Raw genomic sequence first — 26,120 nt, forward strand, 5'->3', positions numbered from 1 at the left:
AATGATTTAACTTATAGAAAAATATAAAAACAGATAAATTAAATGCAACTATTTTAATTTTGACCCACCGTTTCGGAATAATAACAAACTATCATTCATGTTCTGATGAAGATGCAAAATCAAAAGATTTCAGTCTTGTTTTTGTACCGCAATACTAAAATGCTCCTAATGTCTAATTAATATTGCAATACTGTGCGTGTTTTTGTGAACTATGTTGATATTTACGAATCAAGAAATAAGAAATATTGTTTATATTCCTTAAGTACTGCAACGATCGTGACGTATTATTTGACATAGTATGGCCATATTATTTGTTCTAAACGATATCATTACTATAGCCATAATACTAAAACCTATGCTTACCTCTAAGATGTCACCAATTCCAGTTATATCGGCAAGTTTGCATGGACAACTGAAAGCTAGTTGAAACAACCGCCGCAAATGAATATCTTGACTATTTCTTCCAACATCATAGCAGAAGGACATTTTGTTTATTTCCTCCTCTAGTTCTTCACTAAAATGACGTGAATTTCAATATATCAAAAAAATTCGTGAAAACTTTACATCATGAAATATCAAAGGAGTTTTCTATCAGCCAACATGCACAAAGCGGAATGGTTATTGAGAAGTAAAAAAAAAAAAAACCCCAATGTTCTTCACATGTAACACCTAGTATGATTCGAGGAGAGATTATTTCTTCTTTTCAGTGTAGAGGCGTGGAAATTTCAAAAATGAGAGTTTCTTTTAATCGTATAAGAAAATGCATCAGCTCTCAAAATAAAATATATATATATATACGAGTTCAGTTTATTACAATTGTTACTCACCGAAGCTATAATAAATAATCCCAAAAGCTTAAGTTGAAAATTCGGATCTCAAAAAAAGATTAAATTCTCGAAAAAAAAAATCTGAAGTTGAAAACTTAAACACATATGTATGCAAAAGCAAATAGCTTTTGTAACATAACACATAACTTTTCTTCCGATTTTTATAGTTGAATCATACTTTTTTCTTAGCATAAAAAACAAAAGCATAGCTATTTCCCAAGCAGACCCATACTAAACTTCTTGAAAATTACGAAAACTGAAACGAAATGTAGTTAATCATAACTACCACTTTCTCAACATCTTCTACTTCTACAAAAAGATTTTGAAGTTGAAAATCATACCTACTGATGGCAGCGACAATATCGTCCCAGTCAGTTCGATGGATTTCATCTCTGTATAAATTTACTTTTTTTGCTACTGATCATTCCAGCAGTAAGAACATTTTTATAACGAGTTTCAAAAAATGTGAAAAAAAAAAAAAAACTTCTACAAAAATAATTTCGTAAATTTGAATTATTTTTGTAGAAGTTTTCTTCTTGTTTTTTGTAGAAACGGAAGTTTTTTTTTTTTTTTTCTTTTTTTTCAACCATTTCTCCTATAATACTGTCATCGATGATGTAGTTTTAATTTGCATCTTATCTTTTCGAAATTTAACTTAGTTATTAAATTACGGCAGGAAAAAAGAATAGCAAAATACAAGTAAGATTTTTAGAAAACTTTTATGAGAAAAGAATTTTCAATGCTTCAAACTCTTTCATTTTAATAAAAAATGTTGTGCTAAGAAAGTCCGAAAGAGTGTTGATTAGATGAGGTTTAACAAATTAAACACTGTGACAGTAAATTTGAGTTTCACACGCATGAAAAAGTTGTTTTCTTCCTTATGAAATGTTAGCATTTGCAACCAAAGCGTACATGGTGTTAAATAATTGTGGAGCTCCAAAAAAAATGAACATTTAGATAGTGAGAATTCACTGATCGCAATCATTTAAACTAAGATGTTTGAAAAATAGTATAAACTGAAACAATAGTACTGAAAAGATTCCATTTCTAGGTAAACACCAACTTAAATTCAATTTTTACTAATGAAACAGAAAAAAATCTTTTCATGCTCTAGAATTTTTTCTACTCTTATCATATTTCTACTTAAAGAAATATTTTTAAAAAGTTCTTGAAATCAATTAATGAGACGTTGATCTCAATCTTTTCTTGATGTAATTCACAATCAGTTGACAATACCGCGGCATTGTTTATTACCAGAAATAAATACGACTGAGATTGATTCATACTGCCAGAAATGTGTAGGTAGTTATCAATTGTTTAAATAACTTACATGCAAATTTATAAACTGGTAATGAAATAGAAAATAATTAATGAGCAAATGACTGCAAGCAGATGTGCAGTGAAGCCTTAGCAAACGTTAAAAAAATATTTAAATAAATAGAAAAAAAAAAAAAACTCAAATACACAAACTAGAAGTGCACAATGAAAATAAGTAAATTTATTATAATTCTTACCTACGTGTTCATTATATTATCATGAATACTGAAAAGCCATACCTAACATCGAACTCAGTAAAACATCCATAAGCAAGACACTCTACAAAATCTGCATGAAACTGGAAAACAGCATTCAATAAGTATTTCTTTATGTAGGTTTTCAAGGTTTTTCCAATCGATAAATGGCCTGTATTGCAAAAACTGTCACGCATCATGTTCATTAATCTGAAAAGTACAAGAAAACACATTTTACGAACAATTCAATAGCGTTTAAAGTAAAAATGAGTCCAATTGTCCACTTAAAAAACACTAGCTGAAATTATGAAACAAAATAATATTGCTTGCTTGCTCAAGAACTCGCTTTGAACTGTATGAATGTAAACGAAATTCAATTAAAAACTAACCTGAACATTCGCGTTGAATATCTTGCCGATGATAAAGTAAGCTTATTTAACAGTTTTGACAAATATGGATTATTTACAGCATAACCTAAAAATAGTTAGCTAAAATTAATCCTCCACAAATTTTGTAGAAAATAATACCAGACTTAATAGTTTAATTTAAAAATTCAAAAAAAATACATTACTTCTTTCATAGATTTTTTGGCATATTTGACAAATCCGCTGCATAAATTCCGCATATCGAAAGAAAACGAACACACGTAGGAAATGCCTATCGATGTCAGCTATTGATTCATGTGCTCCAACTACAAGGTTCTGATTTGCAGTCAAAATCCAACTCGGCCAGCCAATCTATAATACATCATCTAGAAAAAGGTTGCTGTCTAATGTGTAACTAGACAGATAAAAGAACTTCAAACGAATATAAATCTGCAGTAACCTATGGTCTTGTATTGAAAATAAACGAAACGTACAAAAGCAAGTCACATTTATGCAAGATTTATAAATATAAAATAAAAATTTAAAGTAAACTGGGAATACAAATTAAAAAAAGCAGAAAAAAACCTCTTTTGGTAGTGATAGTGACTGTGGTGATTGCTCCGCAGTATTACTTCCGCAGAGATAAAGCATGGCAGAATTTGCCATACCACCAATAATAACACCTGTCTGACAACCGCTTGCGAATGCATCCAAAACAAAAGAATGGTTTCCGACCTACAAAATTAACGTGTAAACTCTAATTTAAGAGAAGTTACATTTGGAAATACGAACATTATCTGATAGAGACAAAAATTTGTGCAATCATTACCAGCAAAAAAACAGAAGACACTTTTTTAGTCTAAAACCGCTAAAATCAATAAAATTAACTTTAAAAAGCGTTGGTTTGGTTATATACGACAATTTTGCTTGTTTTAGTTGTCCAGCATTGTTTGATCCCCACACATACAACTAAAAAATTTTAATCAGTTTGGTGAAATGCTTTCTGAAACTAATTAAAATAACAAAACCAGATTATTAATTTTTCATTAATTCTATAATCCCATTAAAATTTTCGGAAAACAATAAGTGGTTATTGATAGGAATCTGAAAAACATTAACCACCTTGCCAGTTCCCGTAAGTGCTATAGTATGATCGTCCCCTGCTGCCACTTTGATACAGTACATTCTACATAAATCGACTATTTTGAATGGAACCCTCCTGGAATAAAATCAAAAAAGAGAATTAATGGTATACTTAAAACAGTTTATGGGAAATTTTAATACCTCGCTGTCAAATCCCCATGTCCCAACTGGCCATTTCCATTAGCACCCCATGTCCAAATTTCTGGTAATAAGTCCGAATTATGTAAACCGGTAAGTGAAACTTTTCCATCTGATTGTGAAGGACTCCCATTAGTTGATGATGAGTCTTCTATATCTAAAAACACATGAATTTCAAAAGATGAAACCACTTTGATGACAAGTGCAAAAATAAGAAAAAAAGACATCATTACGGAAATGTCAAGTCGACAAAAGATTCGAAAAAGATAATTTTTCGGAAAGGTTCTTTTTCTTCTCAAGAATTATTTTTATACTCAAAAAGCAGTTCACTATGCTAAGAGCAATTATCTTAACTATTTTCATCTCTTTAACAAATGGAAAAATATATTTAGTACACATTGTTTGAGTGATGAGTCACTTTTCATTACATTTTTTCATATGCTCACTTTTCATATGCTAATATTAAACTCCTATTTGTATTTTGCATGTAATACATACCAAGTAGATTTTCTGCTGAAGCAGATGTCGAATTTTTTCTAAGTCCACCCCGAACATTAATATTTTTCATTTCTGCCATTTCAAATTCATCAAACTTCATCAAAGAAGTTTCTTTGCCCGACTTTACAACTGAGGTCTTAGTTGCATTTGATGAACCACAGAATGGAAGTATTTGGTGTTCTCTTGAACTAAAAGCACGGGTCTTAATTTAGAATAAACTGTTGACAGCACATATATCCCTCTTTATAATTCTCGTTATAGAATTTACAGAATAAAATTCAGCCCGTAAAATCTGAAAAAGTGATTACCTATTATCAGTATCCAGAAACAAACATGGACTGTGGAAACTTCTTTTCACAGCCAACTCCTCACAGCTTGCAAATGAAAATCGTGATTCATTTTTCTAAAAAAGTTTTTTTCTTTTGATGTGCTAGTTTAAAAATTCTATTAAAAACAATATTGATGTCGTGAAAGGGGTTTCTGAAAATTGTTTTATTAAAATGAGACAATCATTTCTTTAAGAAAAATTTTTTTCAAATCTGACAAGAAAAACTGTAGAGTCAAAGTTTAGCAATAAGCTAAATTAAACAAAATGAAAAAATGGCCAGAACCTGATCCTGATCTTGATCAGCTATATGCATTAATGCACTCAGCCGTAGCTCACATTCATCTCGACATTTTTCACATTTGTTCGACCTCTGAATCCCCAGAGTTGGTGGATTTTTAGCATCTGTATCATTATTTTCATCAGTCAAAGGGACTGCTAGACAGACAAAATGTTCCCTAAAAAAATTTCATGAAAACACAGTGAATAAAGTTTTATAAAGAAAATGTGTTTGAAAAATATTCAAACCTTCCGGCACACAACTGCAAAACTTTCCGTCTTGACGCAATTTGTAGAGGTCGCACTTGAATGCGTCCAAGTGAATCAAATTCTAATCGTCCACCACCGTATTTCCACAATTGACCATGAAAATCAATGAGGCAAACCTCTGACATGGACGTTCGAACAAGCATCACCTTCAGTGACCTAAACTAAAACTAAGAATAAAAAAAACTAGAGACAGTAAAAAAGAGAAAATTCTATTTTGAAAGAAAAAAAATTTGGTTGAATATTACATAACTTTCTTGTCCACTTCGATAAAAATTGAAGGAAGGAAAATTTCCTTCTTTTTATTGAAGAAGAGATTAGTTTTTTCGCAGAAATGAGGACAGCGAAAAATAAATTGAAAATAAAGCACAACAGTAAATGTATAAATATACAAGTGTTCAAATTTTTGCTGTTGCATTTATTCAAAGCGATTTGTACAAAACTGAGAAATCCCTTACTCTGCAGTAGTAACCGAAGATCCATGAGGGCAAACAGCTGGTGGTATGACCAATTCAATTTCCCGCAACGATTCAATGGGATTTGGAGAAATCACGCCACATTCACCGTAAGTAGTATGCCCACAACCGAAAAGACGACCTTCCTCACTTACCAAAAATAATTTTTCATAGGCGGCATGGAATGAAATGAAACGAGATGAAGAAAACGAAGTTTCGGTTAGATACGGTTTCTTGGTACCAGATAACGTATACATGTACTGCAAATCGATGTTTCATGAGGAAAAGCTAACAAGATAAACAACAACAAATTATTTTCCAACTTTGAATTTAACGTCTTTGCTCTGAAGGACAAAAAAGGTTTTTAGCAACAGCATAACCTAGGCTAGCTAACTAAATGAATGAATTATTGCTGCAAGCTTATAAGAAAACAACATGAAAAACGTACTACAGTGCCATCCTCTAAAGCAAGAATGTCACCGTGATAAATCACGACGTCCCTTGAAGTTAAAACTGTTGGATCTGCAAGTATTTTCCATCCTTTCTTATAAATTTCTTCAGATTCAGACTCCCAGGAAGTGAATACCAATCTCATTCAGTATATTCCTAAAAAATTTTACAAACAAAAGAATCTGAAATTTTTTTACAACATTCTGAGCGCTAATATATTAATTTACAGATCAAAAAATTGAAATCCACACTCTGGGCATGTTTAAAAACAAAAAAAACAAAAATGAGGTGAAAGATTTGACAAAATACGAAGCAGCGATATGCTTCATTCAAGGTATAACCAAAACAAAACCAGGGCGAGCGAACAACATGTAGGTTTTAATAAAAGCAGTAAATAAATCACAAATAAGCACAAAAGAAACCGAGAGCTTTTGTTTTGTTGCAGTTAATAGTTTCATATTCCGAAGGAAAACTGCGAGATTTTCTATCTTTTACCTCATAATTTAAAACAGCGAAAAGGATTTGTGATAAACAGCATAAAATGAGTGGATGGAATGTGATATGGAATATTTTTCAACCTGTAAGTTTATGATTTCACTGAAATTTATTTGATGAATTTACACGGATTACCAGCAATGTGTTTTACCTAATCTACCTTGTTCTCAAACTTGAGCAGTGCTTTTGCGTCACCTAAGCTCAAATAATTAAGGGTAACATTTAAAGTTGTAAATGTAAAGATAAATAGTAATTCCTCTCTTATGATCAATAACTCGTCGTTCTAATCTACTATTAAAAAGTATCAGTAACATACTATATATCATCCTATGAATATCCTATGAATAGTGAAGCCAGAAAAATGAATTAATGAATCTTAAAAACTGAATCTCAAAAAATTCTAAAATTCTGCACGAAACATCATGAAAATCGTGAAAAAAGAATTTGAATCAAAAGAAGAAATTCAAAGCAGATTTTTTTGATTCTGTTCAATGTATGTTGTATGATTATACCAAAATGATATTGATAAAATTCTTTCAAGCAAGATACTGGCTTAATGTGCTCATGAGTTTCCATTCCAATGAAACCAGTTTTATTTTTTCTTTTCCTGAATAACTTTCTGCTTTTATTGCTTAACGCCTCAAATTACTCGAAAATAGAGGCAGTATAAATCTAAACTAAAGAAAATTTAACTGCTTTTTAATTATATATATATATATATATATATATATATATATATAAACTGTAAGTTTGCATGCTATGTGCAATCTCTTATATCATCGGCAGAGATATTCCAAAAAGCTAACTGAGTTCTTAGCCAAAATGTGAAAGTTTGGTAAAATGCGAGGAGAAGAAAAGAGTGGAAAGAATCATATCATTTTAGCAAGAAGAGTTCGTTTTCATACATAATTTATAAAAAATTAAATACTGTTTATACAACAAGATATCCTATTAGAAATTTCATAGTTATGTGCTTGTTTTGCTTAATTTCACTTCTTGCAACAAATCATAAGCTTTTCCGTTGAAGCAAATGGAACATAACAAAAATGATCCTAACATAATTAAAAATAGAAGCTACCTAAATGCAATACTAAATGAATTGACATTTACATCATTACATAAATATTTGATGCTAAGGATGAAAATGATGAAAATCATTGCTACACATTGTTGTTACTTATTTATGCCTCTCTCTGTTTGGAAATTTCTTGAATTTGAGAAACCATTAATTAATAACGATATGGCGCAGTCCTCTCTGAATGCGCTATGATAAGAAAAATGAAAGGTAGAAGAGCAAATCAAATGGAATGCAAAATTTGAAGGAAAACAGATGTCGCCACAGAATCTATTCCTCCATCTTTTTGGTCGATTTAACGTCTGTGACGAGATAACAGTCTAGCAGTACACAGTGAACTTACTAAAATTATTAGTATAATTGAGCTTTTTACACATAAATAACAAGATAAAAGTATGAAAAAAGTAAGAGATGTGTGTAACAACAGTAGGGTTTGCTTAATTATATAATAAGGAAATATGAGATGAACATCGGAAGCGGAGTGATGTAAAGATTGTGTGTGAAATGGCGCAAGCCATAAAGAGAGGGTGATGAATGGGACGGATAGGGAGGATGTAAGGGAAGAGAGGGGATAATGTCATCATAGTCATGCGATGATTTATCCACATATTTCCCTTGATCATACTGCGTATAACGCTACTTTGAGTGGAATGGATGACAAAGTTGTGTGAACGGTGATTGTCATTAGTGGAGCGGAAAGACGAACACTCTCGATGGTGCCAAGGTACGGGGAAGCACTCATCCAGGTGAACCGACGTTGCTGTGAAAAGATTTTTGGCTTGCATTGCTGGGCTATTGAAACACATTTCCATAATCAGACTTGAAAGTTGTGAATCGACGGGTACGCAATGCAATGCTAATATCCTAGCTTAGAGGAAGCTGGCTGTGGCGATGACGTACGTAACCTACTTCAGTACTATTTTATAGACGACGCATAAAAGGATTTGGTATGGTACTGAATTTCCTTAGTGTTAATTTAATTAAACGCAATGACATAATCTTCAAATTGTACTATCCCTTATTAAATTGCAATGGACAGTATCGATCAATTAATAGTGATGAAATAAGATGAATAAGAGCGAAAGGTATGAAAGATTTTATTCCAAAAACCTGATGGCATAGTGTGCCGTTCCGTTAACGATAGAACAATTCAATGGCTTTTACTGAATGCTTAGAAGTTTAATCCTGAAATTGTAAACAAATCATTTCGATTTCTCTTCGGATTTGTGCCATTGACCATCGTTTTGAGGCTTCCATTGCAAAGCAGTTTCGCTGCAAAGCCTGTAACCGATTTGGCATCGCATCCGGCGATGGTATTCGGTATCCGTCCTTCACCTAAATTTTTCAATTTTCAAACAACCAACAATAGGAATTAATGAACAACTAGTTTGATTTTTATCTTTTACACTTTCTTCTTTAGGGAAAAAAATTTGAACTTTGTAGCTTTTCGTGATTGAAATAAAACTTACATTAATAATAACTTCAGCGACCGTCATCCCACAGTATGGTTCCGCACCATTTGTAAACACTTCGCACAGTAATATCCCATAACTGAACACATCTGATTTTGTCGTGTATGTTGCGCTTTTTATCGTTTCCGGTGCTAGCCATCTGTATTATCATCAAAAGACCCTTACCACCACTCAATTTATATTAATTACATTAATTGCATTGTGGTGATTATTTTTCTTTATGGCTCAAATTACATTTGAGTTTATTTGATCAAAAGGTATAAGAATAAATTTTTGCTATTGTTAAAAAGAAAGGATGAATTGCAATCTGTCCTCCATTTCAACTACTCGAAGAATCAATATCTATCTTATTTTTTAAAGATGATGATTTTTGAGTTGAATGCTCACAAGTCATGCTATTTGAAAGAGAGGAAAAAGGAACAGTGTGGAAACGGGAAACTATCGTTCAGAATTGAACGTATCTTGACCAATATGAAAATATAAATAAGACACGTCACCTGTCAATCCCGATGGATTATTGATAAATCTTTTTCTTATATTCTTAATCCCTTACTTTTTCTAATTTAACTGTAGGTTTCAAAGGGAAATTCCATACAAGCATAGCACAAATATACGAATAAGATAATTTTGATGAAAATTAAATTCAGTATTTGGTGGTAAAAATTATAAATTGTTAGTAATCTCACTCTTGAATAAAAAGCGAATTGTTAGTGGAAATACTAATTAAAAAAGAGAAGTTATTGCTGAGAGGTGAGATGAACTATGCTTTAAAAGTTCAGCATTTAATATCCTTGCAGCATTTTTCTTCAAAAAACTTCGGAAAATTTTTCAAAATAAATCCTCATCTCATCTGATATATGGGAAGCCATGGGTGATAAATAACAGCTATAAGCTTACATAGTTCCAAGTGGTCATTATAGCAGACAACTTTTAGATATATTAAACCTTATGGGCAAATTTTGTTTCAGCCGCGTCATCTTATACTTTTCATCTTGTTTTCTGATTTCTCGTGACAGGTTAAAGTCGGATATTTTGACACACATGTCTTCCACCAGGCAATTTCTTAAAATTATTTTAAGCTTTGAAATATAGTGCGATGTTCTCTTTCCGTAGTTTGTTTATTAGCCAAAAAAAATCTTTCCATCAAATAATTATCAAAAATTAGAAAGTAAGAAATCGTAATGTGAGGTCGCCTTTATTGCAAATTTCAAACTTTTGCATTGATGATGAAACAATTATTAATTAGTAGAATTATTGAGAGATACCTTGCTGAAATATCTCGATGAATGACCCCATTATTATGAAGGAATTCCAGTCCCGATGCAATATCGAGACAGAAATACAACTTTTCTCGTGTGCTCAACTTTGACCCCTTTGTTACGAGGAATACATCCAGACTTCCATCTTTCAACAGTTCCATCAACAGCATTATTGGTTCCTTTCATCATTAAAGTTTGAGATGGAATTTCATTTAAGTCAGTTCATTATAAAGTCAGTTTTTTTGGAAGCTTTTTTTTTATTATCATTTACCGATCCTTCTTACTTCTTATTTTCAGCTACGTTTGGTGGTTTTCCAATACCTTACTGATTGCGATTCCATAGAGACGAACAACATTTGGGTGCTCCAGTCTGCGCATTATCCGAGCTTCTCGACAAATCTGTTCTACAGTTTCTCTATCCAATCTACGCCCTTTCCGTACTTTAATCGCAACCTTGAAGGAACATTTTTTTTTGACTTTAATCAATTTAATTCTGTCATCTTTCTAGCTATAGTCCAATAAATATATTAAAATTAATAATTTTTATATTTCATTTTCACCTAATCATTCATATAATCGTTTTTTTTTTTTCACCTAGCTAAGAAATCTTTAATTAAACATTTAAATTTTGTTCTGGTTCTAGAAATTTTTTCAAGTTTTCGAAAAAAGTTTTTGCTCTGAAAAATTAGCTTTTGAAAGAATTAGAATAGTTCATTACCTGTTTCTCGCTTTCATCACCCCTAAATATACCTTTATAAACGGCGGACATTGCACCCTCTCCCAATAGTTCATGAAGTTCTATCTGCAATATTATGCCCCCTTTTGATATATGAAATTCATTCTTCATAATAGCTTTGAATTCAAATCACAAAATTCAAGTAAATTTGTCTATGTTAGTCGAATTTGATTGCGACTTTGATTAAATGATTGAGATGAATGAATTTATTGAATAGGCTTACCTGTTCATGTCTCACTTCCCAGCTTTGTCGAGGAACGGCATGCAAAAGCATAGCACCGCTCTGGTCAGTTATTGGATCTTTGCTGACCAAATGATACCTGCAGTTAAATTGGTGAGCTTCAATGCTTTGCAAAATTTCTAGATTAACTTTTTAAATATTTTAATTGTGATCCAAAAGCAATTTTTTTAAGGTAACTTTTCATCTTTTTAGAAATGGCATATATTTTACTTCGTGACTGATACCTTATCAATGCGTGGATAGAATTGAATTGGCGTTTTTCTATAAAAACTTTTCCATCAACGTGACGGATAATGAAATGCATTGTCTTATCATTCCATTTTACTGATAATACTAGTTGAAGTCCCTGAATTATTAATTTCATGTAAAAATCTTGCAGCGGAGAATTCATTATGATCAGGTGCAAAATTTGTCATATTTAATACATTTTTTTCAGATTTAATTCAACTTTCTCCCTTTTTTCATTTTTCTGGAAACACTAATTTTAAAGCTACTGAAATGTGCCAAGTTATTTGCATCATCAAGTGTCAATTAAATATAAAGAAGAATTTCGAAGTATGACTAGATTAAAAACTTAGTCTATGTGGAAATAAGAACTAGATTAAAAAAACTTTAGTCTATGTGGAAATTTTTTTTAAGAAAAAACACAAAATCATACTTCTCCCTTCTTGATTTCCGTTTCGCGAACCAGAAATTGACCTTGTTTAGAGAGCAGAATATTTATATCTTTACGTGGCAACAATCCATGATACCATTCAGCAAATTCCAATCCTAAATTATTCTTAATGATTATTAATTAGTTAGGTTAGTTACAATGATCGATCATAATTTTTTCTCTTAGATCAAGTTGCAGTATTGGTCTGGTAGTTCAATTTAATGAAAGTTTAGCTGTAGGGATGAAATATTTCATCATAAAGCATAGCAGAGTGACCTGGCTCTTTATAGACCATTGAAATTACTTTTAACAGCAATTTTAAATTGAACCGCTTATGAATTAAGGGACAACAAACAATCAAATAAAATTATGCAGGTTAGCATTTTAAAACTAAGGTTCTTTTCCGATCATCCATCAAACATATTTTGCCATCAATTTAATTGAAAGATATTTTTTTAGAATTAGGGTCTGAAATTCTGCAGAAATATTTCCTTTACTTTTCCTTCTTTTAGATATCAAATGAAGGTTTTGCACAAATGTCAGTTCACTTCGCAAATGTCAGCTCAAATTGTTTTTGCTAAATGTCGAAAAATATTTTTTGATGTTTTTAAGCAATCTTCAAACTCAAACAACACGTAAACTTATTAGGTTTAATTATCCTTTTAAATTCCCCACTATGTCCAGTGTCGACAATGTTGATGAAGTCTCACCAATTTCAGTTGATTCAAAACCTTTCAATCGCGGAGGAGTAATTTTTCTTTTGCGAGCCTATTTTAATTTGTTATGTCAGTTCAATCGAGTCAATATGTCTGTTGAAATTTTTTTTTTTTCATTTTTTCATCCTGATTCCAAATTCATTTTCATACCTTATGCAATTTATAAAACTTGCACTAAACTTATGTTTTAATCCAAAAAGTTTAATTTTGTTATAACTATAATACTGATTAGTTCATTCAATTCTTACATTTCCCGTAGACACGCCTTCAATATCTGTAATGACGCGTTATAGCTTTAAATAATTAAAATATTAACTCACTAAAATAATTTATTTTTACTTAAAAAAAAAACACTTACTCTATAGTTCCTAGTTAATTTATTAACAAAGCTAATGTTTATTCACTGAGAGTTTCCTTATATTAATGAATCATTCAAATTAGTAATCATTTCGTTTCTATCATATTAGAAAATTGCTTTTTCTGTTCCAAAGCAGCGATTGGAATCGAAAATTATGACAATTAATGGAATTTATAATTGAAGAACGTCTCCACGTGAAAGTGAAAACAAACAATCGTTCACTTCCCATAGGAAGGGCAAGTACTTTTCAACCATTCATTTTTCATCCATTCTATTTTAAAATGAATACACAAGAAAGACCAACACGGCAATGAAATGATCATATTTTCTGATTTGATCTTTTTCACTTATTTTCCACTCTCATTTATAACTTAACTTCTTAATTTCCTTTAAATCATAACAGATTACGCTAAAGGACGCTTAAAAATGTTGATTTAATCATATCAAAAAATTGTCATTTGCTATTTCGTGTCTTTGCTTACAATCTACATGAATAAATATCCTGCTGGTATCAAACATTCAGAAGACTGTTTATCAGTTTGTTTGTTTGTGTTATTTCGAGATATTTATAACTTTTGCATAATGACAACATCATTATCAAAAATGGTAGATTTCTACCGAAATAAAGTAAAATTAATGTGCTGCAGGAAGTATTCAGGGTGCAAATGTCACATGTCACCAGATAGCTGCATATATGTCAATCCCGCATATAGTGTCATTATATTTGTGAGAAGGTTTTTAAAATCAGTTTGTGCTTCTCAAAATTGTTCACATTATTTGACATGCTATGTTCAAATTTCCTCACAGATTTTTTTCAAAGAACATCAAAATATAAATGTCTGTCTGCAAATATTAACATTTTCCCACTATTTCAATACATGAAAAGTTTAAGTTAGAATACATTCCTCAAGCAGCAAATATGACTGAAATGTGAATGACATATTTCAAATCAAAGAATTAAAAAAATTTGCATTGTTAGAATATGTTTCATTGAGTCATTGATGAGTTTAACTTCATAAAATCATTATTTCTGCATGTGTTTCAAATTATAATGCAATAGAATAAGTCAGAGAATGAATTACAATTATCCATCGAGTTGTGCTTATAAAAATTCGATAGTGAATTACTATTTATGTTTGGCTAACTTCATGAAACCTTGTTTATCGATGATTTTGCTCGTATCAAAGAGCACTGAATTATTCTGTCATTGTTAATCAGTGATTGTTGTGTCTGTTATTTGTTACTACTGCTTTAATTGCTTCAATTGCAAGGTGTCTGTACACAATTTTGGCTTTCAGAACGGAAAAATTGCAAAGAAATTTCTACATTGAGAGGAAATCACTTCACAACTGCTTCTACTCCTTTAAAATTATGAAAAAAATCTTAATTAGCAAATGTTAAAACTTAATTATTCCTGCGAGAAAAAAAAAATTTTGGCAAATTATAATTGCTATTAGTTTTCAGGTTGCGTTACATCTACGCGTCCATTCTATACGTATGTAATCCTCACATCACGTAATCTACAGTCCAAACGAGAGTAATGCTAGTGCCTACAGTTGATGTTTTGAATGTGATAGGTAAGCTAAGAGATACAGTTGACACGCTAATTGAGGAATGAGTTACTGTCCTGCCGTTGAACGCTTTTATTAAAATATTCCGTTGGTTACTTCTAACAATAAATGATTGGAAAAGCAGATTACAAACAACAAATGCAATTGTTATCAGAAGGAAATAATCATCAGTTTTACCCAACTGGTTTGTTGTTTATTTACTGGTTAGTGCAGCTACTCATAGTTAGGGCAACTCTTCACGATTCGTTCACAATTAAAGAAAAGGTGAGACGAAGATAACAGCGTTGCCATCCACTGTCATAGAGGTGTCTCGTCAATTTCATCTGACTTACGATTCCTTTCCAACATTTCTTCGTCATTTTGGTAACACTGTTACAGCGACAGTAGCGGAAACACAAGCAGTAGCGACAACAACAACAGCAGCAGCAGTAGCACTTATTTATGGTTCAGGCAATCTTTTCAAATTTCATCAATGAAGTGCAATTAAGCAATGTGCGCAAATGACGATCGGAATAAGTGAACAGAAGATAGGTAACTAAAGTGCAGAATAGAGAACAAAAATTGCATCTTAGATAGTTGTTAAAATATTTAATATTTTTGTCTGAACAAACTGAAGATATTGAAATTTCTAAAAATTTCAAAGATTTTAATGAAAACAAATAATGTGGACAAATTTGGCAAGTGAATTAACTAATTTCTTCATCTAACATTCCATAATAAAAAAATTTATTAAGCTTTATTAAAATCTTTTCAAATATTTTTAAAATTATTGAATTTGAAATTCGGAATTTCATACAAATAGTTATCCAGTAAGTGTCAGTCGTGAATCCAAAAACCGGTCGGTTTGCTTTAACTCTGTGCATCAAACAGGGTTAAAGTGCAAAATGTAGAACTTTCATGTAATTTTCCATTTCTACTGTTTTCATTTTGGACTGTTTTCAATTAGAATCGTTTCCTTTCCTTTTTTGTGAAACTACTCTTAAAATTAAATTGACAAATAAATTTTTCAGCAAATTTTTGCTTTGAAAATTTTTCTTCAAATTTCTGTTTTCACTGAATTTTCAATTTCAGTTTTTTATTCCACTTTAAAGAATAGAAATACTTGTTGCAGATTATTGACAACATCAAGAATGTTGTTGCTTTCTATTTTATTATTGCTCACCGGCATGGTCATTATGGCAAGACCACCGAGTCCAGATGAAATCAAAAAGGTGGTTCATTGCTTTTCAAATATGCTAATTAAATATTTTATCTCCTCACAACTTTCCAGTCAGTATTTTCCATTTTTTTTTTTTTGTAACAAATCATTTACATTATAAATTGATTCCATCAATTTTTTTTCTGCCAGTTTTGTTCTTTAAGTTCTAAAAGTATGAAAATGTCCACAATGCCTATTAAAAACAAACGAAGTTTGCAGAATAAAAAAGAAAAACAAGTTAGTAGATGTGTTTGCAGAAGTGAAATGATAACGTAAACAAACAAACTTAATTTGAAAATTATTAAGATTTTCAAATTAATTATTTTCTGATTCATGAAACAATTAGGTTTCTAGAATGTCATTTTGATTTACCATTGGTTGAAAATTTAGTGAAACAAATTTAAATGGTTGATTTTTCTATGAAATTTAAATGACCATGCTTGCAAATCTCTATATTCTAAAAAAATAATTTATAGACAAAAATTACTTACCCCAATATTTACATTTTTTCCAGACTTTATACTGATATTACAAAGAATCTATAAACTCTTTTGTCTTCCAAAGTCCTTTTAGACCTTTTGCGTGTTGCAACTTAGAATTTGGAGCAAATATTTCATTGAGACCAACAATGATCAATGATATATTTAAAAAAATCGTACGATTTCCTAAAATATCTTCCAATCCATGTCATTTTCATTTCCAGGCTAATAGATAAGACTTTGTACATTACTGTTTCAATTTACGCTTAAAAAGTTGTTTATACCAGAAAAATCCATGAATATTTTTACAGTTAGGCGAACAACAACAGGTCAATTATTCGAAAGATGATTACGATGTGCTACCGGATGTAGGCCATATTCCGGAAAGTTTCAAGGAGAGCTTGAAAAAACAAAAAACGTTATATTTGGAAATGTTACGGCAACATAACCTTTAACCTCCATTAGTTAGGTATAATTTGGTCCACTGATGAAAAGGCTCAAGGCTGAAATAAATAATCTATTTGTCAACTATTATGTCATTGTTCCTATTTGTTTTTTCTTTGTTCTTAACAGGCTTCATGCGAAATAAAATATGCACAATTGTGACATTTTATTACAGAAATATAAACTGCTTAGATTTTACTTATGATTTGTGGGAATGAAGAAAATTGGATTAAATTATTCAGTTACACAAATTCAAAGCAATAATATGTTTTAGACATTCATCAGAAAATTCTTTGCCAATTTGTAGAAAAGCTTTTTCTGCTTCTTCATCGATTATGGTATGTTCTTTTAAGCTGTTCACCAACACCGTAAAGAATGCCTGCAATTTCAGGGAAATGAATTCCAGATTTAAAGATTAAAAAAACTTTTACCATTACCATGTTGTTATACAGGTGGTGCTATAATCTGTTTAATAAATATTGGATTTTAAACTTCTCATGATATGAAGAAATCTAATTTTCAATTCGAAGTATCTCAATATTCTCGTTAAAAATTATAGTATAATCTGTTAGTTCAGTTTATTATGAAATATTCGGAATCAATTTAAGCTTACAAGCCATAATGCACGGTCAATCTTGAATTTGATATGACGGTTGATTGTTTCACGGGCGTATGCCCTGAACGTTTCCGGATCATCATACGTATTAATGATTATTCTAACAGCAAGTAAAAGTTTCTGCCCTGAAAATTTACAATTCAAAATTTTTGCTTCATTTTCGCCTGAATTTGCTTCAAAATCTGTTGTTTTATTAATTTTATAGTTTTATGAACTGTTGAGAAAATATAAAATTAGCGAAGAATTTTTATTCCCTTGTTTAGCAAAGCGATCGCTATTTTGCACATCCGCCGGAGTGAAATTTTCGGCACCTTTGAAGAACACACGCAAATCCGGATGGTGACCGAACATACTGCAATTAGTTTTTATAGTTATTAATCCTCAATAAATTACTTCAAAACTAATGAATTACTGAGAACAAATTTCAGAAAATTTTTTTCATAGTAAATCTATTTATAACAAGATTTGAAACCTAAATTGCCAAAGAGTTGCAATATGAACCTCCAACAATGACTTACATACACATTGCGCTCAATCTACAAGTAATATTTCCCACTGAATTTTAAAATTAAACTTCTGAATAAAAGATCCTATTAAAATTAGTTGGAAAGCAGACAATTTATAGAAATTTTTTCCATGTTGTATTGCTTCATCATCTGTTCCAACGCGTCCTGCTTCATTTAATACTTTCATACATTTAGCTTTTATCACCAAACGTGACATCTGCAAAAAAGATGGATAGATTTTTAAAAAATGCAATTCCTTCTGCCCAATTGTCCTGCTTCATCCAGTCGAGACAATTCTTTGCTCATCAATTAATATTTCTTGATAAATTAATCAGGACCAATAAATATGAGACAAGTTGAAAAGCCAATTTTGCAACTCAATAATGAACAAACTTCTTCAATAAAATTACCAAATAACTGTTCGAAGATTAAAAAAAAAAACACAAAACAGTGCCAAGAAATAAGTTTATGTCATAACATCCATAACACGGAAATTTGTGATCTAATGACTGATTGACTCAACTAAATAAAATTATTTCAGATTTATACCACCAGTGATAAGCCATTACCCAAAAGATTGACCCTCCAATTGTAACGAAGTTTATATGCCTTGTCCGGGATATTACAGTCTGTTAGCAAAGAACTGCTAGCATTGCTTAATATCGCGAGAATTGCAACTAATTTTATTATCAAGACCTTTCAGTGTGACAAGCAAACTGTTTGATCTTTGTTGTAAACCCAATCTACCTGCCACGTCGAAATACTTAAATCTTCCAGTGTGACACTCACTTTTCTTATAAAGTAATTCCTCTTTACTCACTGTAATTACGTGTTTTGCTGTAAGCCAGTGGTCACAGCAAACACTCACTCACTCAGTTCACTTCAGCAGACGGTGTGCGACAGCGGTGGCAGAGTGACAGTACGATGACACTTACGAACTGACTGACTGACTGACCGACTGTTGGCACTGTTCGGATCGTAAAGAACAGTGAAGCTATTGTTCAATTGGTGACAACAACAAGGACATCCATTATGAACATTTCCGTGTACAGAAATGGAAAGCAATCGGAAAGCAGAACTAAGTATGGCGCACTTAATAAAATGAAACATTAAAAGAATTGCTTATTAGTCCATCAAATTCTTTCATGTTTTTATGATAAGTGGTTTGGTTTATTTTCTTTTAATGTTTCCAACAGCTGCTTACTTTCAACAAAAAGTATAATTAAAATTTAAAAAAATAATTAGTAAACAGTGGCAAATTTTTTTTAATTTATAGCAATAAAGTATAACTGAGCAAGCTGCTCAATATCCTCTCCGTTAATTCTCATTCAAATTGCTCGAGTTAATGACAGTTGTCAGTTTTTTTTTCTCGTTTGAAATCTTTGAGTAAAAACAAATATGCTTCTATTCGTCATTATTTTAATAAATTTTAGAGAAAAATTATGAAAAGCTAGCGATTTTTAGCTAGCGGTTCTATAGTAATTGGTTATAAACTATTGATTTTTTGGCATTCAATCAACGATTCAAACTACTGAAATTTTTATAAACAGAAACAGTTTAAAAAATAAACAATTTATGCTACTATTCTTCATGCATTACATTTTAGAAGTCAAAAGTATTGCATATGAACATTATCTTTCAAGTTAAGTTAATAACCAAAAATATTATGGCAAAATTTAATGTGAACAAATAAAGCATGTAAGTGACAGTTAATTAGTAAGCAAATGTAATGTACAAATTTATTCATTATTCTTCGATTATGATGTATGCAAAGGATTTGAATATCTATCCTAATATATATTAGATACCTTAAAATGCTTATAAATCCCTCAACAAAGAATAATTGTGTTGCTATCCTTTTAAGTGAGTAACTAACAAAATAATTTTTGAGAGATTTCATTTGCTATAATTGAAATTACTGTATCCAATGTACAACGGAAAAAAAGTGACCTTCGATAAGTTAGATAATTTTCATCAGTTAATTTTGAAATGCTTGATCAAAAATAATGATACAACTAACTTTAATGATCTAAGACCAATCTCTGTAACAGGAAATTCCTTTAGATTTTTTAATTTATTTTTCATTACTATTCTTGCAAAAAAATTTCTGTATATTTCACATTATTGATTTGGACCTGTTTTTGCCGTATCACAGGTAGCAATCTTAATTTTATTCAAAAAAGCAATAAAAATGGCTTGTGTTTTCCGGTTTGATCACTTTTCCGGTGAAGAATCACTATAGTATACTTATCTAAATTGCATCCTATCATAAGACAATCTGTTTGAAATGCTAATAATGGCAGCTATTCATTATGAAAATTAAAAGCATTAATGAGTTAAAAAATAATAGTGAATTCATAATTTCTAAGATTTGTTATGCAAAAGCACGGATTTGTTATGCAAATAGTTTGTTCAGCAAGAAAAAATGATTTAAATTTGAAAATGATGGTCATGGGTATAGTTATCTTAGTTTGGTAGTAATGACTAGTCGACCCAGTGCTAGGCAAAGAAGAGGCGCTTCGCATAAGGTTGGAAATAACAGTGGAGTAGTTAATTAGAAATGTACCGTAGTTGTTGTGTAATGGATGGAACGTTTTATTATTTTTATATAGCATTTTTTATGCACAAATAATGTTGGATAAGCAGTGGCTATTTTTCAATTAAATTAAAAAAGCACATGTTCTACCAGTTAAATTTTCTAAATGATGTATATTTTATTTCTTTTTTTGGTTTTCAGAAAAAGTTTTTTCCCAATGAAGCTTCTAGACCTTGTATTAGACTCATTAAATGACCCGAAACCTCGTGATTTGGACTAGTTTTGTATGGTACACAGAATATGATCAATTTTCCTTATCAGTGTTTTTGGGATTTTATTATTATCAAAGCTTGAAAAAGTTTAAGAGAGCAGTAAAAAAACCACTTCCTCAATAACTACTAATCTTCATGTCAATCAAATAAAAATTGATCAAACGTCGTCTTCTCTGCAAAGCATTAACTACTCTGTTCTGAAATCTGCTTGAATCGGACTCTATTTCCTCTATTTCACCTTTTAGTCCATACTTTCGCTTACTACTTTAAAATCTTAAGATTATAATGCATTTTATAGGATAGTACAACAGAAGCTGGTGAGAAACCATCTGATTTTGTGGCTTTGATTGCCAAGCAAAGTTTACCCAAAACTCGTCAGATGCATTTTGAACGTCTTGTTGCAGCAACTGCAATTAATAGTTCAAATACGGCAACATTCCTTGCTCAAGTTGTATGTTTACTCTTCCTTTCTCTTTTTCTATTTAAAAACAAATTTTAATTGAAATGCAGGTCTGATGACAAAATCATAAATAACGAATAACTTTAATTATCCAATCTGAAGATTTTCCTAATATATTATTTGCTAAGTGTATTTATTTAACTAAATGGGAAACAATTAACCAAGCACTGCAACAGCAATTCCATTTAACGATTTTAATGACAATTTAATGACAATGTTATCGCAGATGTAGAAAAAATGCTTGTGTAAAAGAATATTGTGCTGAAGTGGTTTTTCAACACAGAATTTCTGATGAGATTATAAATATGAACTGTGAGAAGAGATTCTGTTCATCTAGAAGAGCACAGATAAAATAAATTGAAATATATGAAGCAAGGGGAGCAAGACTGGCTAATTAATCAAACTATTAAAACAAGACATACTGCTAATCGATTATGATCGATAAAAAAAATCAGAAATTGCCACACATTGATTATTCATCGATTAAAAATTCATTTTGTTTTTATGTAATTAAAACTTAGGTTTGAATAGCTGTGAATTCATCACTCCCAAGAGAGGTCAAGTGTGCATATTGTCCACTTCGGTGTCACATTATGAAAAAATCGTTTTTTACAAGAAATGAATGAGATTAAACCATAAATTGTGTCACACTGCATGCTGAAGTGCTGGAAATAATTAAATTTTCCTCTCTATGCATCTTAATCAGGTCAAAAGTCAAAATATGCTTCATTTTCAGAACTGAAATTTCCTAACAATTTCAAAACAATCATTCCCTGTTGCTTGAATTTTCTTCTAATTCTGATTTATTCTCTCTTTTTGCAGAAAAAAAACCGTGTCCCAGTTCCGCTATTTGAGAAAAAGCGTGTAAAATTAAGTTCAAAAGCAACTGAAGATACTGACTATTTGCCTGCAACATATGCCAGTTTTAATCGTGAAGACTATATCATTATCCAAGCGCCAACCAAGGAAAATACAGTTGATTTCTGGCGAATGGTCTGGCAGGTTTGTAATGCAATCATTCAAAATGGATGAATTATTATTTTCTTTAACCATCAAGAACCATCAAGAACAGAGCACTATAGCGGAATTATCTGGGTGAATTACATGGCAGGGAATTATTTTGAAATAATTTAGATTATCTATGTGATATACTAAATATCAGCATAATGTTTTCATAGAAAGATGTAAACATATTCGTGTCGCCTATTCCCCATAAACTTCCTCTATGCAAATAATCATTTCGTATTTTCACTAACTATCACTAAAATGTTTTGAAATTAATCGACTGCATAGGATGGCTGCAAGCTGATCGTTTGCGTTGTGGAGCAATCTCAGATGACAGTGGAGGATGATGCGGAAAAGTGTTATCAGTACTGGCCAACGAAACCGGATGCAAAAATGGAGATTGGTGTAAGTCGATGATATGATGTTTATTTACAGCTCATTCATCAAATTTAAAATACAGCCAAACGTTTTTTTTTTTTTTTTTTTTTTGACAATAATGCTGGAAAACAGAACTATAAAATCCTTAGTGGTAGAAAAAGAAATAAGGAAATAGAAACAAGAGTTAAACTGAGAAAATTCAAATAAAAAATTTCAAGGTAAAGCTGTATTAGCCATCTTAATTTCAGTTCCAATTAAATCTTCCATTTCAAAGCCTTGCATATCTCACTAATGCAACATTTGCTTTCATTTATGAATCACTCATTTGCAGCAAAAGCGCTTTACAGTAAAGTTAGTTAAAAAGAAAGAAGAAAAAGGCTTCATAATCTATGATGTTGCACTCTCAGCGCATTTGGATGCTGATGTTACCTGTGGAAAAGTAGCTCCAAAAGAGGATGGCTCTGTGGACACCGGTGCTGGTGACGACGACAGCAAACCAAAACATGCCAGTCTTTTTCAATTAATTTTTTCAAAGTTCATTCGACTCAAATTCTAGTGCTGATTCTCAGTTTTTAAATTGTCAGGTAAATTTCAAAGAAAAAATTAGATTTCAAGATGGAGGCAACACTGATCTATGATTTTTAGGCTTCAAACAAGACTGATACATTTAAAAGCTAGTAACGATTGATGCAAGCTTTCGGTTTAATTCATGCGTAGGAATAGATGAGAATCCTACAGTTGAGTAAGGGTCGAAATGAATTTGGTAAAATAATATATTAAAGAGATTTCTCAACAAATATAATTCTAGAATTGTTAAACACAATAACAAACGAATGGATATCCATGGTGCTTTTTCTAATTTAGATAGTAATATTTCATATAACTAACTGGTCAAATAATATATGGCCAGATCTGGACCAATTGGGACCATTTATTAAAATTCTTGCAAGTAAAGAGATACAAATCATTAAACGAGCAGCCGATGATTACATTCCACCAGTTGTGCTTCAAGGTTTTGCTGGTTTAAACAGGTACTACTGCTATTTATTTCTGTTGTGTCTTTAGAAAAGAGAAAAGAAAGGTAAAGGGTTAAAATATATTTGTAAACGCAAATCAAATTTCCCTTCCTTCCTGGTCTTTATTACATGCGCTTTTATCACCATAAAAAGATATTGCTTAGGACATGTGTTGTATGGGTAGCAACTATTCTTATGAAGCAGATTGAACGCCGAGAATGCTTTGACGTGGAATATTTGGCGAGGCATTTAGTACGTATTCGTCCCGGCGCATTTTCCAACCCGATGTCATTTTTTGTCCTTTTTGGACTCGCTTTTCGTATTGCTTCATTGGGTGGTTGGAGTGCTTATGAGGTTTGCTTTTTGTAGAAAGCAAAACGTTTTACCTACTAAATTAATATATTAATGTTATTAGCGATGTCTCTTTGGAGAGGTCAGAATCGAAAATCTTTTTGTATTTAGGATGCAAAGGATCGCATCAAAGAAATAAAGGCAAGCGCATTAGCCACAATGAAAGCTAGAGAAAAACAATAAGCGTTGTGCGCACTTTCATTATTCCCAGCATAAATAGATTTCTACTAGTTCTCTTGACACACTTGTAGCAGGTGTTAGTGACCTTAAGTATTTCAAGAAGTTTTGCTTGGGAAATCATGCGAGTGAGGTCAGGTTTGAAAATCATTATTTCATTAAAAGTTACATCTCAAGATTGCGTTCATTTCACTTTTCATTTTTGGTTTTTCCCTTAATTTTCAAGTTACCAGTGGAATTCTTACCTTAATTTCTTCCTGAAATAATTGACATCTTGATTCGGACTTTTTCCTGATTAATTTTCAATTTTGAAATACATGAAAATGTAATTGGTTTGTTAACTCGAGTATGATTAATAGTCACATTTATTTTCACATTATTAACTTCGAAAGAGAAGGAATAGTCACAAAAGATTGGCTATCTTAAAAAAAGCATCATGAAAATTTCATGTTTCATGATGTTTCGGCTGAATATTAAGGTCAAAAGTATTCTTAATCGATAACCTTTCCAAAGACGCTGTAGGCATATTTCTACAAAAACAAAGTTCCCTTTCTGTGGAACAATATACCACATAGGCTCAACATGTTAATTCATATCCTCGCATTATATTAAATATAATTTTGTGAAAAATGAAATACATAACTGCAACAGATTAGAATATCCTGAAATTTATAGTTATTCGACAAACAGGTTGAATAAGCTTTAGCATTTACAATACACTCATGGCACTTTGTCGTAATTGGCCTGGACTAGATTACGACAAAGTGCTTAATTAACTACAGTTTATGAGTTTGTTTCGGAAGCACTTCTATCGTATTCATTATGATCTGACAAATGTGAACTAGTGATATACGCATCTGGCAAAACTGATTTGTACATTTTAAAACTATTCAAAGAAGACTAAGTTAAAGTAAATTTTTTTTCTAAAAAAGCATAGAATATATATGCAAACTTTTTATTCAACTTTAACTGATGAATGAATAAAAAGTCATTTTTCCAACTTTGATTACTGTTCTACATCCCACTGATATCCCTTCCTTATCATCTAGTTTTAGAAAACTTTGAAAACCTTCATATCACTGACGAACATATAGCCATACTTCTTCCAATCACCACTTTCTTGGAGCCAGTATCGAGCACCTTTACCTTGCTGTTTTTAACCATTTTCGAGAGTATCAAGATTGTCGCCACCTCTTTCTCATATATTGTACATTGAAAGTGGACCCTATAAATAGGATTACCAGTGTAATTTTCATCAAATTCAATTTAGAGGTTAAACATGATTTACTTCATGAATGAACACAAAATCAGAGTGAAAAGAAATGAGCAACTGGAAAATGAGCTGAGTAGCCATGAAAATGCGATCAATACCTCATAACTTAATCCAGTTTCCATAAATGTAATCAGATTCTGATAGCACATTCAAGGTTAGTATTGTCCTGTCCAGTCAAATCCAAACATATTAATCTATTTTCGCTCATATTAGCCACACAAGACTGTGTTGAAAACAAGGTGGTACATAGTTTTCTACACTTGTAATCTTCAAAACGATAATTCATAAAATAGAATGAAACGATTATTGCGATAAAAAAAGTGATATTAAAATGTGAAAATTCATCAATTTATTCAAAAAATAAGAAATAAATGTACCAAGTATACACGATCTTCTCACGAATTTATCAATAGCCATCGCTTTTGATAGTTCTTCCAAGCACTATGATTATATTCACTTTATTGAATGGCTGCTTTCGTGTGCTTATATTTTCTCACTTTGCAAAAATATCTGATTCTTATTAAATCTCCGCAAAACCTAAGCTAGATATATCTAATTATACAAATTAGAGGG

The 26,120-nt window shown here is 31.2% G+C and overlaps 5 protein-coding genes across 7 annotated transcripts; 2 read left to right on the forward strand and 3 right to left on the reverse strand.

Moving 5' to 3' along the window:
* Positions 1-258: 258 nt before the first annotated feature.
* Positions 259-6,403, reverse strand: Bm10531 (Uncharacterized protein; the record flags this gene model as incomplete). 2 transcript variants are annotated; one of them, XM_043082126.1, is made up of 15 exons in its annotated part: positions 259-514; positions 1,169-1,219; positions 2,384-2,548; positions 2,728-2,812; positions 2,910-3,075; positions 3,289-3,438; positions 3,592-3,672; positions 3,826-3,922; positions 3,988-4,141; positions 4,483-4,670; positions 4,791-4,885; positions 5,094-5,265; positions 5,336-5,512; positions 5,812-6,068; positions 6,257-6,403. In XM_043082126.1, 15 exons carry the CDS (start codon positions 6,401-6,403, stop codon positions 259-261), a joined length of 2,241 nt encoding a protein of 746 aa, XP_042938060.1. The 2 variants fall into 2 exon arrangements, with proteins under 2 accessions (XP_042938060.1, XP_001901558.2); XM_001901523.2 differs by lacking the exon at positions 1,169-1,219.
* A 2,604-nt stretch (positions 6,404-9,007) lies between these two features.
* Positions 9,008-12,486, reverse strand: Bm10530 (Uncharacterized protein; the record flags this gene model as incomplete). Its single annotated transcript, XM_001901522.2, has 10 exons — positions 9,008-9,163; positions 9,298-9,439; positions 10,246-10,362; positions 10,566-10,738; positions 10,881-11,012; positions 11,278-11,361; positions 11,519-11,615; positions 11,761-11,882; positions 12,195-12,307; positions 12,468-12,486. 10 exons carry the CDS (start codon positions 12,484-12,486, stop codon positions 9,008-9,010), a joined length of 1,155 nt encoding a protein of 384 aa, XP_001901557.1.
* A 2,458-nt stretch (positions 12,487-14,944) lies between these two features.
* On the forward strand, positions 14,945-16,968 carry Bm10529 (Uncharacterized protein; the record flags this gene model as incomplete). 2 transcript variants are annotated; one of them, XM_043082127.1, is made up of 4 exons in its annotated part: positions 14,945-15,039; positions 15,715-15,735; positions 15,948-16,047; positions 16,825-16,968. In XM_043082127.1, 4 exons carry the CDS (start codon positions 14,945-14,947, stop codon positions 16,966-16,968), a joined length of 360 nt encoding a protein of 119 aa, XP_042938061.1. The 2 variants fall into 2 exon arrangements, with proteins under 2 accessions (XP_042938061.1, XP_042938062.1); XM_043082128.1 differs by lacking the exons at positions 14,945-15,039; positions 15,715-15,735 and having other exon boundaries at positions 15,967-16,047.
* Positions 16,969-17,195: 227 nt separating this feature from the next.
* Bma-glb-1 (Uncharacterized protein) lies at positions 17,196-18,296 on the reverse strand (the record flags this gene model as incomplete). The annotated part of the gene is made up of 4 exons (XM_001901519.1): positions 17,196-17,336; positions 17,571-17,698; positions 17,789-17,925; positions 18,190-18,296. The coding sequence occupies 4 exons, from the start codon at positions 18,294-18,296 to the stop codon at positions 17,196-17,198; spliced, it is 513 nt and encodes a 170-aa protein (XP_001901554.1).
* Positions 18,297-20,559: 2,263 nt separating this feature from the next.
* Bm2718 (Uncharacterized protein) lies at positions 20,560-24,280 on the forward strand (the record flags this gene model as incomplete). Its single annotated transcript, XM_043082129.1, has 8 exons — positions 20,560-20,607; positions 21,186-21,338; positions 22,170-22,349; positions 22,641-22,757; positions 23,062-23,235; positions 23,595-23,761; positions 23,911-24,100; positions 24,209-24,280. 8 exons carry the CDS (start codon positions 20,560-20,562, stop codon positions 24,278-24,280), a joined length of 1,101 nt encoding a protein of 366 aa, XP_042938063.1.
* Between the last annotated feature and the right edge of the window lie 1,840 nt (positions 24,281-26,120).

Source organism: Brugia malayi (genome assembly GCF_000002995.4).
Source record: "Brugia malayi strain FR3 genome assembly, contig: Bm_v4_Chr4_scaffold_001, whole genome shotgun sequence".
Taxonomy (NCBI): domain Eukaryota; kingdom Metazoa; phylum Nematoda; class Chromadorea; order Rhabditida; family Onchocercidae; genus Brugia; species Brugia malayi.